Raw genomic sequence first — 14331 nt, forward strand, 5'->3', positions numbered from 1 at the left:
GCTTTAAAAGTCTCTCTGATGATCCCAGCTGAGTTGCCTGATCGTTTTAAAAAATGCTTTGAAAAGTCTCTCTGACAATCAGGCAACTCAGCTGGGATCGTCAGAGGCTTTTCAAAGCATTTTTTAAACCACCTCTTCCCCAGAAGAGGTTGCAGAAAAAAATGCTTTGAAAAGCCTCTGACATCCCAGCTGAGCCGCGCAATCATCAGAGGCTTTTTTTTTACTTTTAAAAGCATTTTTTCGGTGGAAGAAGTTGTAGAAAAAATGCTTTTAAAAGTTAAAAAAAAAAAAGCCTCTGATGATTGTGCGGCTCAGCTGGGCATGGTAGTGGTGGTGGGGTGCAGGGATTTTTGCTACCGGTTCTCCGAACCACCCGCTGCCATCGCTACCGGATCGGGCGATCCGGTCCAAACCGGGAGCATTTCATCCCTGGTTCTCGGCCAACAACACAGTATCATTTTTGTACAAAGATTCACATCCCAACCAACTCACTACTCATGATATCAACATTTATTTGTAAATGCATTAAATAAAAAAGGGGGCAACACACATTCTCATCTTATTCCCTGCTCAACATTCAACTATTTATTAAGTATTCCATTTATTCTCACCCATGCTTTCTTATCCTATATCATTCTTACTGCATTCAGCAATCAGCCTTCATCTCTATAGTCACTTAAAACCTTCCAGAATTCCAGCTCATTTATTTTGTCATATACTTTCATTAAATCAGCAAACATAATTTTCTTGCTACATTCATGTGGTTATTAATGCCCGTTTGACGTGCAAAAAAGTATTTTACCCATTACTATATGGCGTAAAGCTGCATTGTGTTTCCTAAATTTTAGTCATTGTTACTTCTTATACTTTTTCTAACAGAATTCTACGAAATAGCTTCCTAGGCATACTTCACAAAATTAATCCTCTGTTGTTTTCAATTCACTCTTGCTATTTTCCCTTTGTAGAAGAGAGCAAAAACAGCATTATCCTCCTAGTCAAACATTGTCTAGCCTGGAGATTTAATAGTGGTCTTCCATTCTTATACTAACCAAGTCTAATTCTGATTCATTTTTCCAAATTTACCCAAAGTAAACTAGATGCTCCCTCCTGCTGTGACCTAAATAGAAGTACAGTACAACATTACGACTAGAAACCGCAGCAAATAAAAATTAAATCCAAGACTGCAGATTAAAAGCCTCATAGCGTAATTGGTGAAAAGTCACATAGAAATGGTATATTGCAGATATTGGGAGCTGATTCCAGATTATCATTCATATACCGTGTTTCCCCAAAAATAAGACCCTGTCTTATATTTTTTTGAACCCTGAAATAAGCACTTAGCCTTATTGCCATGCGTTCAAAAGCCCGATTGGGCTTATTATCAGGGGATGTCTTATTTTGGAAACAGGGTAGTCATATTTTAAATTGTAAACAATTATTTGGGTTGATAAATTTAAATCTGTTTGGAAGAAAATAGCTAAACACCTTCCAACTTTTTTTTTTTTTTACATTTATCATCCTGAAAAAGTTTAAGGTGTCTGAGAGATAGATCTGTAATGAGATTCAAGCCAGATTACCAGTCATTCTGGTATGAAAGGACCTAAATTCAGATGATGATCCACTTTTTATCTATCCAGTTTTGCAATACTGAACTGTCTTCAAGTCTTTACACTGGTCCAATTTAAGATGTTAGCTTGACTAGCATCTTAAATAGTTAAAAGCTTAACTATTAAGGAACAGATCTCATAACCTTCACTGAATGGGAGATGACCAGGAGACTTGAGGACTGAAGACTGATGTGGAAAAAACACTTTAAGAAAAGGCTGTGGCGAATTACTTTGACATTCGTGCCAAGTACATGAACTTGTCCAGGTGATCATCAGAGATTTATCTTGGACTTGCAGTCCTTACCCTTTCAAAGAAATACTTTTGTTCTTTTTTTTTTTTTTAATTTGATTTATATCTTCTCCGGAGACTCAGGGTGGCTTACAATGTGCTCAGCAATAGCCTTCATCCTTTTGTATATTTATACAAAGTCAGCTTATTGCCCACACAACTGGGTCCTCAATTTACCTACCTTAGAAAGGATGGAAGGCTGAGTCAACCTTGAGCCTTGGCGAGATTCGAACCTGCAGTAATTGCAGGCAGCTGGTCTTAATAACCAGCTTAATAACAGGGTGCCTTAGACCACTGTACTACCAAGGCTCTTGCTATTTACCTGTTCTTATAGGTAAAAGGTGGAATCAATGACTCATGTTCCTTTTATGCTCTCATTTTTATAGATATATGTGCAGCTTTGATTGTTACCCTGCTACAAAATGTACTAGGAAGGGAGTTATTATCAGACGTATTCTGAGCATTTCAGCAGGCTAGCAAGGTTTGAGTTATTGCTTACTCCACATTACAACCCTAGTAAAATCAAAGAATGTGCCTTGATTTGATGATGAACTGCATTTTTAGGATTTTAGAGTTAAACTCTGGTTAGTGATAATTAAATTTTGGGGATATCCTTTTGCATTTGCAAACATAATTTGCAAAGTCTTTTTTGATGTAATCAAATGTATCAGTCCATGTTTTAAATAGTGAAGAGATTTTTGGTTGGATTTAGCTCTGTTAGAATCTAAATTCTAATCTTCATTTGAGATGAAAGGTAACATGAACCATCTAAGGCTATTCCATTTTTCAAAAGTTAAGGGACTCTTTAGGTACATCATAATGCAGCCCAGGGAGAAGGTGAAATTAGGAAAGACTGAGGAATGAACTTGAGGAAGTAATTTGGACCCCAAGCAGTGTTTTCAGCTCATATTTTTCCTGTTTGGTTCATTAAACCAGCACATATCAGTCTATCCATCTTAGAACTATCCTACATAAAATAATGCATTTCCTTTGCTACTTCCTTAAAATGTATTATTTCTTTTTAATCCAACAGATTATTGTCTGGGGAGACTATGGGCGTATGGATCATAAATCCTTTATGGGAGTGGCACAGATACTTTTAGAAGAACTGGACCTGTCCAATATGGTGATTGGCTGGTTTAAACTATTTCCTCCTTCGTCCCTAGTAGATCCAACTTTGGCCCCTCTTACAAGAAGGGCTTCCCAATCATCGCTCGAAAGTTCAACAGGACCGTCGTACGCTCGCTCATAGCAGCTGTGAACTTTTTCATAGCAACCAGCGTTACAAAAAAAAAATATTTAACAGGTCGCAAGCTCTGGTAACACTGCATGCTTAATGTTGCGTCTTTGGAGCCTGTTTCTAGGGCTAGAAAGCGATCCTGTATTCTCAGAGGAAGTTGCACACATTGTGCTCTAAAGGAAGCCCTCAGGTGAAGGAGTGGAACTGGAAGAACTGAATGGTTTGGAGTTCAGTGACACTCAACTTTTAATCCAATTTGAAGCCATGGATTAAACTAAAGAATCAAGTTGTCTCATGCAACAAGAATCCCTTCAACGGCACGTCTATTTTCTTGTTCCCTTTTCTTTACTGGCCCTTTTCTGCCCGCACCCACCCAAGCCTGGTTATGCCACAGAAATATGGAGCTACCCAAAGAAGTCGTGCTAGAAGAAAAAAGAAAAGTGAGCTGTCATTGCATTCATTAACAGCAGAGGAAACTTGCCTTATCAGAAAGCTTGAAGACAGAGTGGCAGGCTTTGTAACTCCGGCTACTAATGGAATCAAATCCAGCGTGGACTAAGTGAAAAAGTAAAATTCTGTGGCTATACTGTACTGTATGAATTAAAGACACTTTTTTGCATGGACACAGATTATGCTGAACATTTAAAATTATTTTCTTGGGGCTGCAACTTGCAAAAAAAAAAAAAGAATAAATCAGCCATTTTCAACAATTTATATTATTTTTAAAAATAAATTTCACTAGTGCATGGTTTTAAAAGGGAGAGAATGCAACAAGGTGATAGACACACCAAGTTATCATTCTTTAAACCAATCATGGTCTGTGTTTTTGCAGACAACAATGAAAAATTAATAATTTCTAGCAAATACTCAAATTATGTTTATGTGACAAGAAATAAATGTAATATATTAAATTTATTTAAATGTAAAAGGTACAAGCCTTGTAAAGTTCAAAATATGTGCAAATTGTACACTTCTTTCCCTTCTTGTTTCCCCCATCCTCCTTTTGCCCTCTCGTTGCTGTCCTGGCTCCCAGGATGATCATTATCCTTCGAAATTGCTACTTTTTGACTTACTACTCTCAAGCTCCCTATTTGATTCAGGGATACAGACTGATTCTGCATTTCTGAAATCTTTGAGAAAAAAATTGTTTAAGAACTTTTTTCAAGCATGTTGAAAAGAATTTTGCAACATGGCTTGGGGAGTACATTACAATAATTCAGCATGTATTTGATAACAAATTGAACTTTTTGCTGTTTATTGTACAGTGCATGAAAAACTTTTCCCTCTCCACCTTCAAATTGAATTCTACAGCAAAATACTGGAATCATGTGGCCATTTGTAAAACGTCTTCAATAAATTTGTTTTCAGCACCAGCATCATTCATTCAAAGGTTGAACTATCATTTCTAGATAAAGAAATATCAGAACAGTCTTGGTAAATATCAGCATCTAATCACTTCCATTGAGCCAAATAAATTGCTACCTATTAAACTCTTCTGTTCAGTTTTCATAAACTGGGATGGGAAAAATCAGTGAATATGAACTTGACATTCAAGTCATAACTTGAGCTGCAGTCCTGTATCTACTTAGTCTTTCTATTAATGGGAATTACATGCCCAAAGAGATTGCAGGTTTTTTTAAATTCTTAAACGCCTTAAACAAAGTACATAACATTTATTAATTTTGACACCCGTCACCACTAACCTAAAATGCACATGTTGCAGGTATTTGAAGCAACAAACACCTGTTTCCGATATCAGGTAATTTAGGGTAACTGGAAATGTGGATAATTTTAAGTCCGGATCTCATTTTTTCCTGATAAAAAGATATGTAACTTGTTCATGTTGAAGTGTATCATCCTTTTTTCCCCTGTATCTTTAGATGCCTTACAGACCTATTGTTTAATGATGAGGCATTGCAATAATATTTTAATATGTGCAACTATTAATTTAAGGCCATACTCATGAATATTTTACTTTTGTATTTACATATCCCTGTATGTACATGAATTATACGAGGGCAAAAGGAAAAATGGGTATACTGCCATTTCTTTTATATGGTTCAATTTTAAAACAGAACAGAATTCCTTCAAGGTTTGCCCATGTTCCATGCATGAGTACCATTGAATGTGAATGGAATTAATACAGTCAAAATGCTTGGTGAATTGTACCCTTGCAGTGATCTCAAACAGCACCTGCACCCCAAAGGGAATTCTTGTTGACAGGAGTTCTGTTTACGTACTAAACCCTTTTGCATTCATAAAAGAATTACCTAGATAAGAAGGATAATTGATCTTTTACAAGATTATGTATAGATTAATGACGATCGGTTAAAAACATATTGACTGAAATAATTTAATCACCTGTGTATGAGCAATCAATGAATACTAACACATGCATTAATCCCTAAAAATAAAAAAAAAACATTTTTAAAGCATACGACTCTTTTCCTGATACTGTGATATGCAGTGGGTGCACACTTTATGCATATTCCTATAAAAATATTTCTAATTCAGACGAGGACATGACAATATGGAAAGTGTGTACGTAACTGGTCATTATGCAGTATTTATTTTTGATTGTATTTTTTTTAATATTCACATGTCTGCAACTCTACTTATAATTTAGTCATGTAAATAGCATACTTCCAGTGACCACAGCTGTCTTGTACATAGTCTGTTTTAAAAGTAACTGGAATCAAGGTTGGGAGAGAAAAGGCAGACTAGGCCTTTTGATGAACACCAATCAATGTAAATCAAACTCATTCTGGTGATGGTATTTAAGACTTTAAATAAAACATGTTTCTTTAGAGAATTTGTGGTTCTTTTTAATCATGTATATATATTTATACATGAATTTATAAAAATGAAAATTGACAACCAGCATGGTAGTATTTAATATGCTAGATTAGGAACAGGTCCTTGCTCTCAAGACGGCTGGATGACTTTGGCCCAAACGGTCTTTCTCCTATTTCCACACAAAAGCCATCTCTCAAAATTGAAAAGTACCTACCAACCTGTCTGTAACTTTAATAAAGAGGCCATCAACCTGCTGTGTGTTGGTTTGGGATGATGATGATGATGATTACTTGGGATCTTAGTGCCTGGGTTATGAATACTAGCCATACTAAAATGCTTTCTGGTATATTTACATTGCTAACCCTGAAAAAACAACAGCTAACCATCAAGAAGAAGACCTAACCTCAATTTAGACTCCTGAAAGCTAATCTGATGTATTGAACTGTGTGCTACATGATTATTTGAGAATTAAGTAGAGATTAGAGATCGTTGCTCATCCTGGACCTTTTTGGTCTTGGAATAGCTTTGGTTTGGTTAAACTATTAGTTTAAGGCTAATTTTAAAATTCTCTTTGCCAAACTCTTTTAAAGCATATCTATGGAAATTCTCAGTCATCTAAGTCATGGTTGTCCCAAAGGTGCTTTTTCAAAGAGCAACTGGACTTCCTTTGTTTTTCCTTGAAGATGTTTCGCATCCAATAAGCTTCTTCCGTTCTTTTATTTTTGCAAGAAAACTTCCCCAAGATGGTTATCTATATATACTTGGATTTCAACCTTCATGCTGATTGAGAATTATGGGTTTTTATTCAATACACCAGGATGACATAATAGTCACAGATAGTTTCTCTACTTGACTTTTTTTCTGCAGTTTTCCTGTCAGGGTTTATTTTACCTCTATGATTACATACAAGTCCCAGATATACAGTATGATCTAGTGACTTATTGGTAGCAGCAATATTATCCCACACAATCTAAGACCAGAAAATACTTCCATCATGGAAAAATATATGTTCTGGTGAGACAATTGCTTATGTAAATCTATTTAATAGAATCACAAATTCTTGAGATACTCTCCTTTATTAAGAAAAAAAAAATCCCCCGTTAGCTTTTAGTGATTCATCTTTTAAGCCTATCCATATGGAGCAAAGATAGTTTCAAAGGATGAATCACTAAAAGCAAAGTGTTTCTTATGACCAGGCTTAAATTATCCTACTTCAGACACATTATGTGAAGATCTAGCTCTCTGGGAAAGGATCTAATGTTGGGGGGGGGGGGCGGGGAATGGAAAGAAAGAGAAGAGGATGCCCAGCTGCAAAGTGAGTGGACCCAGTCACAGTGTGGTTGAGCGTACAATTGAGAGACTTGAAAGACCAAGTTAGGATAGATCATCATGGAGAAAATCTACGTGGTCTGTAGTCAAAACCAATTCAATGGCACATATGTGCAATACCCTTGCATCTTTGATCAAAGCTGAGGTTTTCACAAGGTTGAAAAATATATATTGCTCAATAAATGGCTCTTGAAGCAATAATAAAAGGAGGCTCTTCGCTGAGTCACTCATACCTTCGTCATCATCTCATTGGACTATTGCAATATGCTATACAGGGGCTAATCTCAAAAAGTATTTGGAAGCTTCAGCTTGTGCAGCTGTCTGAGCCATACTGGGTGACTGAAGAATGAAGAATGTAACATCATCACTCCATTGTATTGTACTGGTTACCAATTTGGTTCTGGGTCCAATTCAAGGTGTTGCTCATCATCTACAAAGCTCTACATGGCATTAGAGCAGGTTACCTTACAGAACTGGCTTTGTCCCATCACTTATTCAGGCAGGGAAGGAATGCTGCAGACCCCACCTGTCAATGAGTTTCATTCAGCAGGGTCTAGGACAGGTGTCAGCAACCTGCGGCTCCAGAGCCGCATGCGGCTCTTTGGGCCCTCTACTGTAGCTCCCTGTCGGGTGATCCCACCACTGACTGGCCCTGCCCCTGGCCCTCCCTTCCCAGTCACTCCTCTCCTGGCAACAGCGGGTGATGGAGAAGTGGCCGGGGAAGAGACAGAGAGATACAGAGAGAGAGGGGGAGAGAGAGAGACATAGAGAGAAACAGAGAGAGAGGTGGGGAGAGAGGGGGGAGGGAGGGAGAGAGAGAGAGATGTCAAAGGGTTTTGTGGTTCCAGGTGTTTTTTAACAACCGGTTCTCTGCCCTAATGACTGGCTGGGTAGGTGTGGCTAGGGGGCATGTGACTGGTGGAAGTGAATGAAGTTGAGTTGGCCACGCCCACCCAGGTTTTGTGGCTCCCGGTGCTTTCTTTTCTGTGGGAAACGGGTCCAAATGGCTCTTTGAGTGTTTAAGGTTGCAGACCTTTGGTCTAGGAAGAAAGCCTTCTCTGTCACTGCCCCACATTATGGAACACCCTGTCCCCAGAGGTGAGGAGGGACCCCACTTTCTTGGCTTTCTGCAAAGGAGTCAAAACTTGGCTCTGTGGCCTTGAGTGGAGGACACAGAGGACCATGCAACAATGAAGGTGGCTAGCTCCATGAGAACATCTCCCCCTCTAGTAATAATCAATGTCAAATGGCCATTTTGGGATTTTTACCCTTTTGAAGTTTATGAGATTATTCTATAAAGTTTTTTTTAATCCTAACTTAATTTTAGTTTTTTTGCTTTGTTTTATTTATTATATTACATTGTATAATATAATAAATTTATTTATTTATTATAGGTTTATAATATATATTATATATATCTAAATATAGATATTCATAGATAAAGTTTCCATCGCACATATGTGCTAGTCATTCCCAACTCTAGGGGGCAGTGGTCATCTCCGTTTCAAAGCCGAAGAACCAGCGCTGTCCGAAGACGTCTCCGTGGTCATGTGGCTGGCATGACTAAATGCCAAAGGCGCACGGAACGTGTCCCTTATAGTATATATAATTTAAATTATCCTACTTCAGGCGCATTATATGAAGATCTAGCTGTCTGGGAAAGGCTCAGAGCCCCTTTTGAGGGAGATGGGCAATTAGAAATATAAAATATAAATAAATAAGCAAGCAAACAAAGTCACAGGTTCTTTTATCTATGTCCATAGTCAGTGGGACCCCAAAATCTCAGAGGGCTAACACAAGCCCCCTTTGCCTCCAGGCAACCCCCACACAAGCACACAATGGGTAAGTAGTCACAGTTCCTCTCCTCACACAATTTCCCAGGCCTACTCCTACTCTTACTTGTAGACTACTACAACTTTTAAGCCCTACTGCTAAATAACAATATTTCTGTCTCTTAGCCCTACAGTGCTTCCAATGGCTCTATTTCCACCAAGAACAGAAACCATCTTCCCTCTCACTTCTATAACAACTCCAACATGCGAACAACTCCACCACAGCATTCACACCACACCTGGCTGCTTGTCGGCTTGGTTTTTATAGCTGGTCATTGCTGGGCACTAACAGGAGGTATTAAAGGAGCAGGGCACCATCAGTCCTTTCTTTTTCGGGTAGGCTGTCCTCTCACAGCTCCCAGAAACCTGATGTGACTTCTGGAGCATTTAATTAATTTAATTGGCCACAGGGTTGCCAAAGCACGATTTCTCCTTCCCCCATTCTGAAATTCTGGTCATTCCGAATAACCAAATCAGCTTTTATTCTATGGTGGGGGTCAGCAACCTGTGGCTCTTTCGCCCCTCTGCTGTGGCTCCGTCACTCAAAATATGCGTCACAACCGCCAATGTGCGACACCCGCCGGCACACAATTTATTGAGTTTTTCAACCCCCGGTAGGCCAATCATGGATAAATCCAAGAAAAGAAAAGTTTCATAAGAAAACAGAACGTTTAATTCGACTACATATGCTAGTTTTGTGGTGACTCAAGAAATAGTCAGGCACGAGAAAGGTTTTGTGACTCCCGGTGTTTTCTTTTCTGTGGAAAATGGGTCCAAATGGCTCTTTGAGTGTTTAAGGTTGCAGACCCCTGTTCTATGGTATGTGCCCATATTGTTTCTTAGCCAACTCTTGAACAACTGCAAAGTGGACAAAATGGGGGGAGTTCTGACTGAATTTCAAACAATCTCCCCCACCCACCTGCATCAACATATTTTGGTGAGATATATACTCCGTGTGTGTGTGTGTAATCTTGCAGTCATGCAGAAAGAATGTTTAAGGAAAAATGTGTGAGCATAAAAATGTGAACATAAAAGTGCTAAGTAAGGAAGAAAAACCTATTATTTGAAGTGTCAAGCTGAAGTTTCTTTTCTGCCACTTGCAAATTTAGCCAACAACAACAACAACAAAAAAAACCCCGCTTGTCAAAATTTGAATTGGTTCTTATCTCATTTACATTGGCACTGAAGTGCCACTGATTTGATTTTCAGGAATCCTGCAATTCATGGCCTGCTTCTATATGTTCCAGGTCATGGGCTGCTTGCAAAGGGTCTGATTTTCAAAATGGTTTTTTGAAGAACTGTATAATCATATTACTGGGACATGGTAGCTCAGTGGCTAAGAAGCTGAGCTTGTTGATCAAAAGGTCGGCAGTTCAGCGGTTCAAATCCCTAGTGCCGCATAACGGAGTGAGCTCCTGTTACTTGTCCCAGCTTCTGCCAAACTTAGCAGGTCGAAAGCACATATAAAATGCAAGTAGAAAAATAGGGACCACCTTTGATGGGAAGGTAACAGCGTTCTGTGTGCCTTTGGTGTTTAGTCATGCCGGCCACATGACCATGGAGACGTCTTCAGACGTCTTTGAAACGGAGATGAGCACCACCCCCTTGAGTCGGGAACGACTAGCACATATGTGTGAGGGGAACCTTTACCTTTACCTTTATAATCATATTGGATTACTAAGACTATTATTAAAAGTCACTTGCCGGTTATTATAGTCACTAACAGGTCAGAAACATGAGACCTCCTCAAAATCAGCCATTCCTAAATGTTATGAAGTAAAAGGAAGAAGGGTTTGATTAGGCAATTCCTGCCAATTTATTTACCAAGACACTATAGATCAGGAATGTCAAACTCGTGTCGTTATGGTGGTGTCATGTGATGTATCACAACTTTTCCCCCATTCGCTAAAGCAGCCATGGACATGGCCAGCATGTGACGCATCTGGCCCGCAGGCCGCGAGTTTGACAACCCTGCTTATAAATACTTCTGTATTGCAAGTCTGCAATGCTGCTTAAGACCAAAAGCTAATCAGAACAACCAAGTTCTTTCTGGTTATTAGGTGAGTAGAAATGCCTCAGCTAATCAGTGCTCAGCTATAGTCCAATAACAAACTGACTCAGCTTGCAGTTTCATGCCAAAAAACAAAAGCTCTTTCTCCACAGTAAAATAAAGTAAATTGAAAGCATCTTGCCTGTCCACAATGGCAGCCTGACATTTCTGCATTCTGCATTCCTTTTTGAAGCAACTGAAAGACAATGCTGAAGAATAGAAAGGGCACAACAGGGAGGTGGCTGATCAGTGGGAGTTCCAGTTTTCTCCCTTAGATGATTGGAATTACATATGGTAGTTCTCTAAGAACTTGTTATCAAGCCAGGGTACTTGTAGCTAAGTGAGTTCTAGTATTGCTTTCACTGGATCTAACTTATCAAGAAAAGGAGCCTCAGCTGAATGTATACTCACCCACTGCTTCCTGACAAATAAGGAAGCTGGAAACAAAAGAGTATAGCCACTCCCCGTTTAGTGACTACAGATAGTCCTTGATTTATGACCACAGTTGGGACAGGAGGTTCTATTACTAAGCAAGGCAGTTAAGTTAGCCATGTCTAATCTTACAACCTTTTTTTGCTGCAGTGATTAAGGTTGTTAAATGAATCTAGTTTTCCCTATTGACTTTTGCTTCTAGGAAGCTGACTAGGAAAGTCTCAAATGGAAATCACATCAGACACTGCAATAATTATAAATACATGCCAGTTACCAAGTGTCCAAATTTTGATCAGGTAACTGATTGCGACTGTCATAAATGCGAAGACCAGGGCAATTTGTTAACTCTGAACGGTCACTAAACAAAAGGTACCATTTGCAAATAAGACAGCAATAAACACTAAGTTTAAAAAAATCATTTCCCAACCATTGCACACATTTATGACCAAGTTTTGTGCACCTGACAACAAGCCGTGCTAGAGAGAGAGTACAGAGTGGCATAGTTGTATGAGAGAACTTTACCTGAATGAGGCAACAACCAGCACATCTTGCTTGCCAACCTGGTTGTTGGAATGAAACGCAGTCACTAGATGAGCAATGTGTGTTTTCCGCACTGGACAAAGAGTTACTGATAAGCTGAGGTAAACAGCACAAATGCCACATCTGAAGACTGGCTGCCACTTGGCCACAGAAGTTGAGTAAAGAATTGATTTCATAGACACCTGTACATGAAAGACTGCCCTTTTCGATTTGTGAGTCCATTTCAGGCAACAGATTGTGTGAAGCTTTGTAATGCTTTACCAATCTCTTTATCTGGAAGGACGTTGAGAGAAAACATGGAACCAAATAATGTCAGACAATGTCAAAACTCAATGGGAAAAAAAATCCAGCAGTGAAACAAACAGTGAAACAAAATCTTCCAGGCTAGCAACAAGACACTCCAACAGTCAGAAGTTTGCCCAAAAGTGTGCTAGTAATTTGGTGTAAGAATCATTATATCAAGTTGAGCAAGTGTATGTGCGTGTGTGCAGGAGAAAACCAATTTATTGCTAGGTGGACTCAGCACATCCCAACAAAATCTGATGGATGGGCCAAATAAGAGGAAAAGCAATTAGGTAGAGTGTGCAAAAGGGAGCTTTAATTTATTTTCTTATCTTCAGCAGCAACAATATCTGCATAAACCATAGCACATTCTAAAAGCAACCTTTGACATCATCTAGACATACTGATGGATTGATGGACGGATGGATGGAAGGAAGGAAGCCTTCTTTGAGTTTCTTTATTTACAGAGAAATTTTGAGCAGAAAAACACTATTATGAAAAGCACCTGATGAAATATGCTGGCTGTTATTTTTTCATTGCAGTGAGTGATATATTTCACTCAAAGGTGCTGCATCTTTGGAATTGCTAGGCTAAGTAACTCTGCCATCTGGAGGTTGGAAGAAGGCCCATGTCTGAATAATACTGGGACCTATTTTATTGCTTAGAGAGCATGAATTTTAGATTAATACAGATTTTTAAGAATGTATGAGAAGCATCAGGAGGATGTTAATTATTATGAATCACGTTATGTGCCTATATGTGAAGAATATCTTGATAAACTTAAATTGGATGATGTTTCCATAGATGTTGCAACACTGAAACAGATCCCTATCTCTAATCATTCTTTTTTCTAGAACGTGAAAGGATTTTAGCTTTATTGTACTGGAGATTGACAGAAACTTTGTGAAAAATAAACCCTTTCCAGAAATGAATTAATTTTTACTTTGTTTACACACATAACATCTTATCTTTCTCAGTTTTTTTTATTAAAATCTATAAAATATTCCAACAGATAAAGGGAGCAATAACATAGATAGCTAGTTTCATAAAATAGAACAAAATGAAGTAAAAGACAATCTCCCGGCATCTCCACTCTTGTTTAGTTCTAGTGGGCCTAAATTCCAAGACAAAATCTATCCCCAAAACAACAAACACTCCAAAAGCAAAGCTATATTTCTCTTGATGAAAATCCTGTGGTTTTTTTTTTTTTGTTTGTTTGTTTTCAAGAGGTCTGCTGTCTGATGTCTTTCTTTTTTTTTTATTGAAAAAGTTTTCAATTACAAATTTTCCCCCCTTTCCCCCCCTCCTCCCTAACCCCCCCTCACCACCCCATCCCCCCGTGACTTCTTCAAAATAAAAACCTAATACATAACAGATTATATAATATTTTACCATCCCCTTACTCCCTCCTCCAAATACTGACCCTTACTTCTAATGATATTATTAATATTATTACTTCCCCCTCTTACCATGCACTTCAAAATAACATTCTACTATAACACTGTATAATAACTTCTGATTTAACACAATAATATTATTATGACTCCCAATTTAGCAATAATCTGCCCTTTTTTCTCCTCCCCCATACTTATGTCTGTATATTAATATAACATTTCAAAACAACCTTCCACTTTAAAACTATATAATAAATCCTACTTTAACATTTAATCTTTTGTGTATATTAATATAACATTTCAAAGCAGTCTTCCCCATAAATTCTAATTTTACATTTGTTCTGCTCTATCCATTTCCTCCACTCCCATAAATATATCTCTTAAACATCCCTTTTCTTAGTCTACACTAGCCTGTCTCCACCCACTTTCCTACAAAATTACCATACACAACAATTCTTAATATCTTTGTTCTTCTGCCCACCCTACTAAAAAATATTCCCTTATATAGATAAAATCAATGACTTTAAACTTATAATCCAT

General features: G+C 38.2%; 1 protein-coding gene across 26 annotated transcripts in view; it reads left to right on the top strand.

Moving 5' to 3' along the window:
* The window catches only part of RIMS2 (regulating synaptic membrane exocytosis 2), a 272552-nt gene extending 266604 nt beyond the window's left edge, over nucleotides 1-5948 (top strand). For 21 of the 26 annotated variants that reach the window (XM_087890824.1, XM_087890826.1, XM_087890829.1 and 18 more), the window contains one exon: nucleotides 2930-5948. In XM_087890824.1, the coding sequence (XP_087746950.1) occupies nucleotides 2930-3148 (219 nt within the window). In that variant the 3' untranslated portion in view covers nucleotides 3149-5948. The remainder of the gene's footprint in view (nucleotides 1-2929) is intronic. The other 5 variants (XM_087890844.1, XM_087890843.1, XM_034422171.3 and 2 more) reach the window with 1 other exon arrangement.
* The last annotated feature ends 8383 nt before the right edge of the window (nucleotides 5949-14331 follow it).

This window comes from Pantherophis guttatus, chromosome 3 (assembly GCF_059756535.1).
Source record: "Pantherophis guttatus breed Tessera chromosome 3, ASM5975653v1, whole genome shotgun sequence".
Classification (NCBI taxonomy): Eukaryota; Metazoa; Chordata; class Lepidosauria; order Squamata; family Colubridae; genus Pantherophis; species Pantherophis guttatus.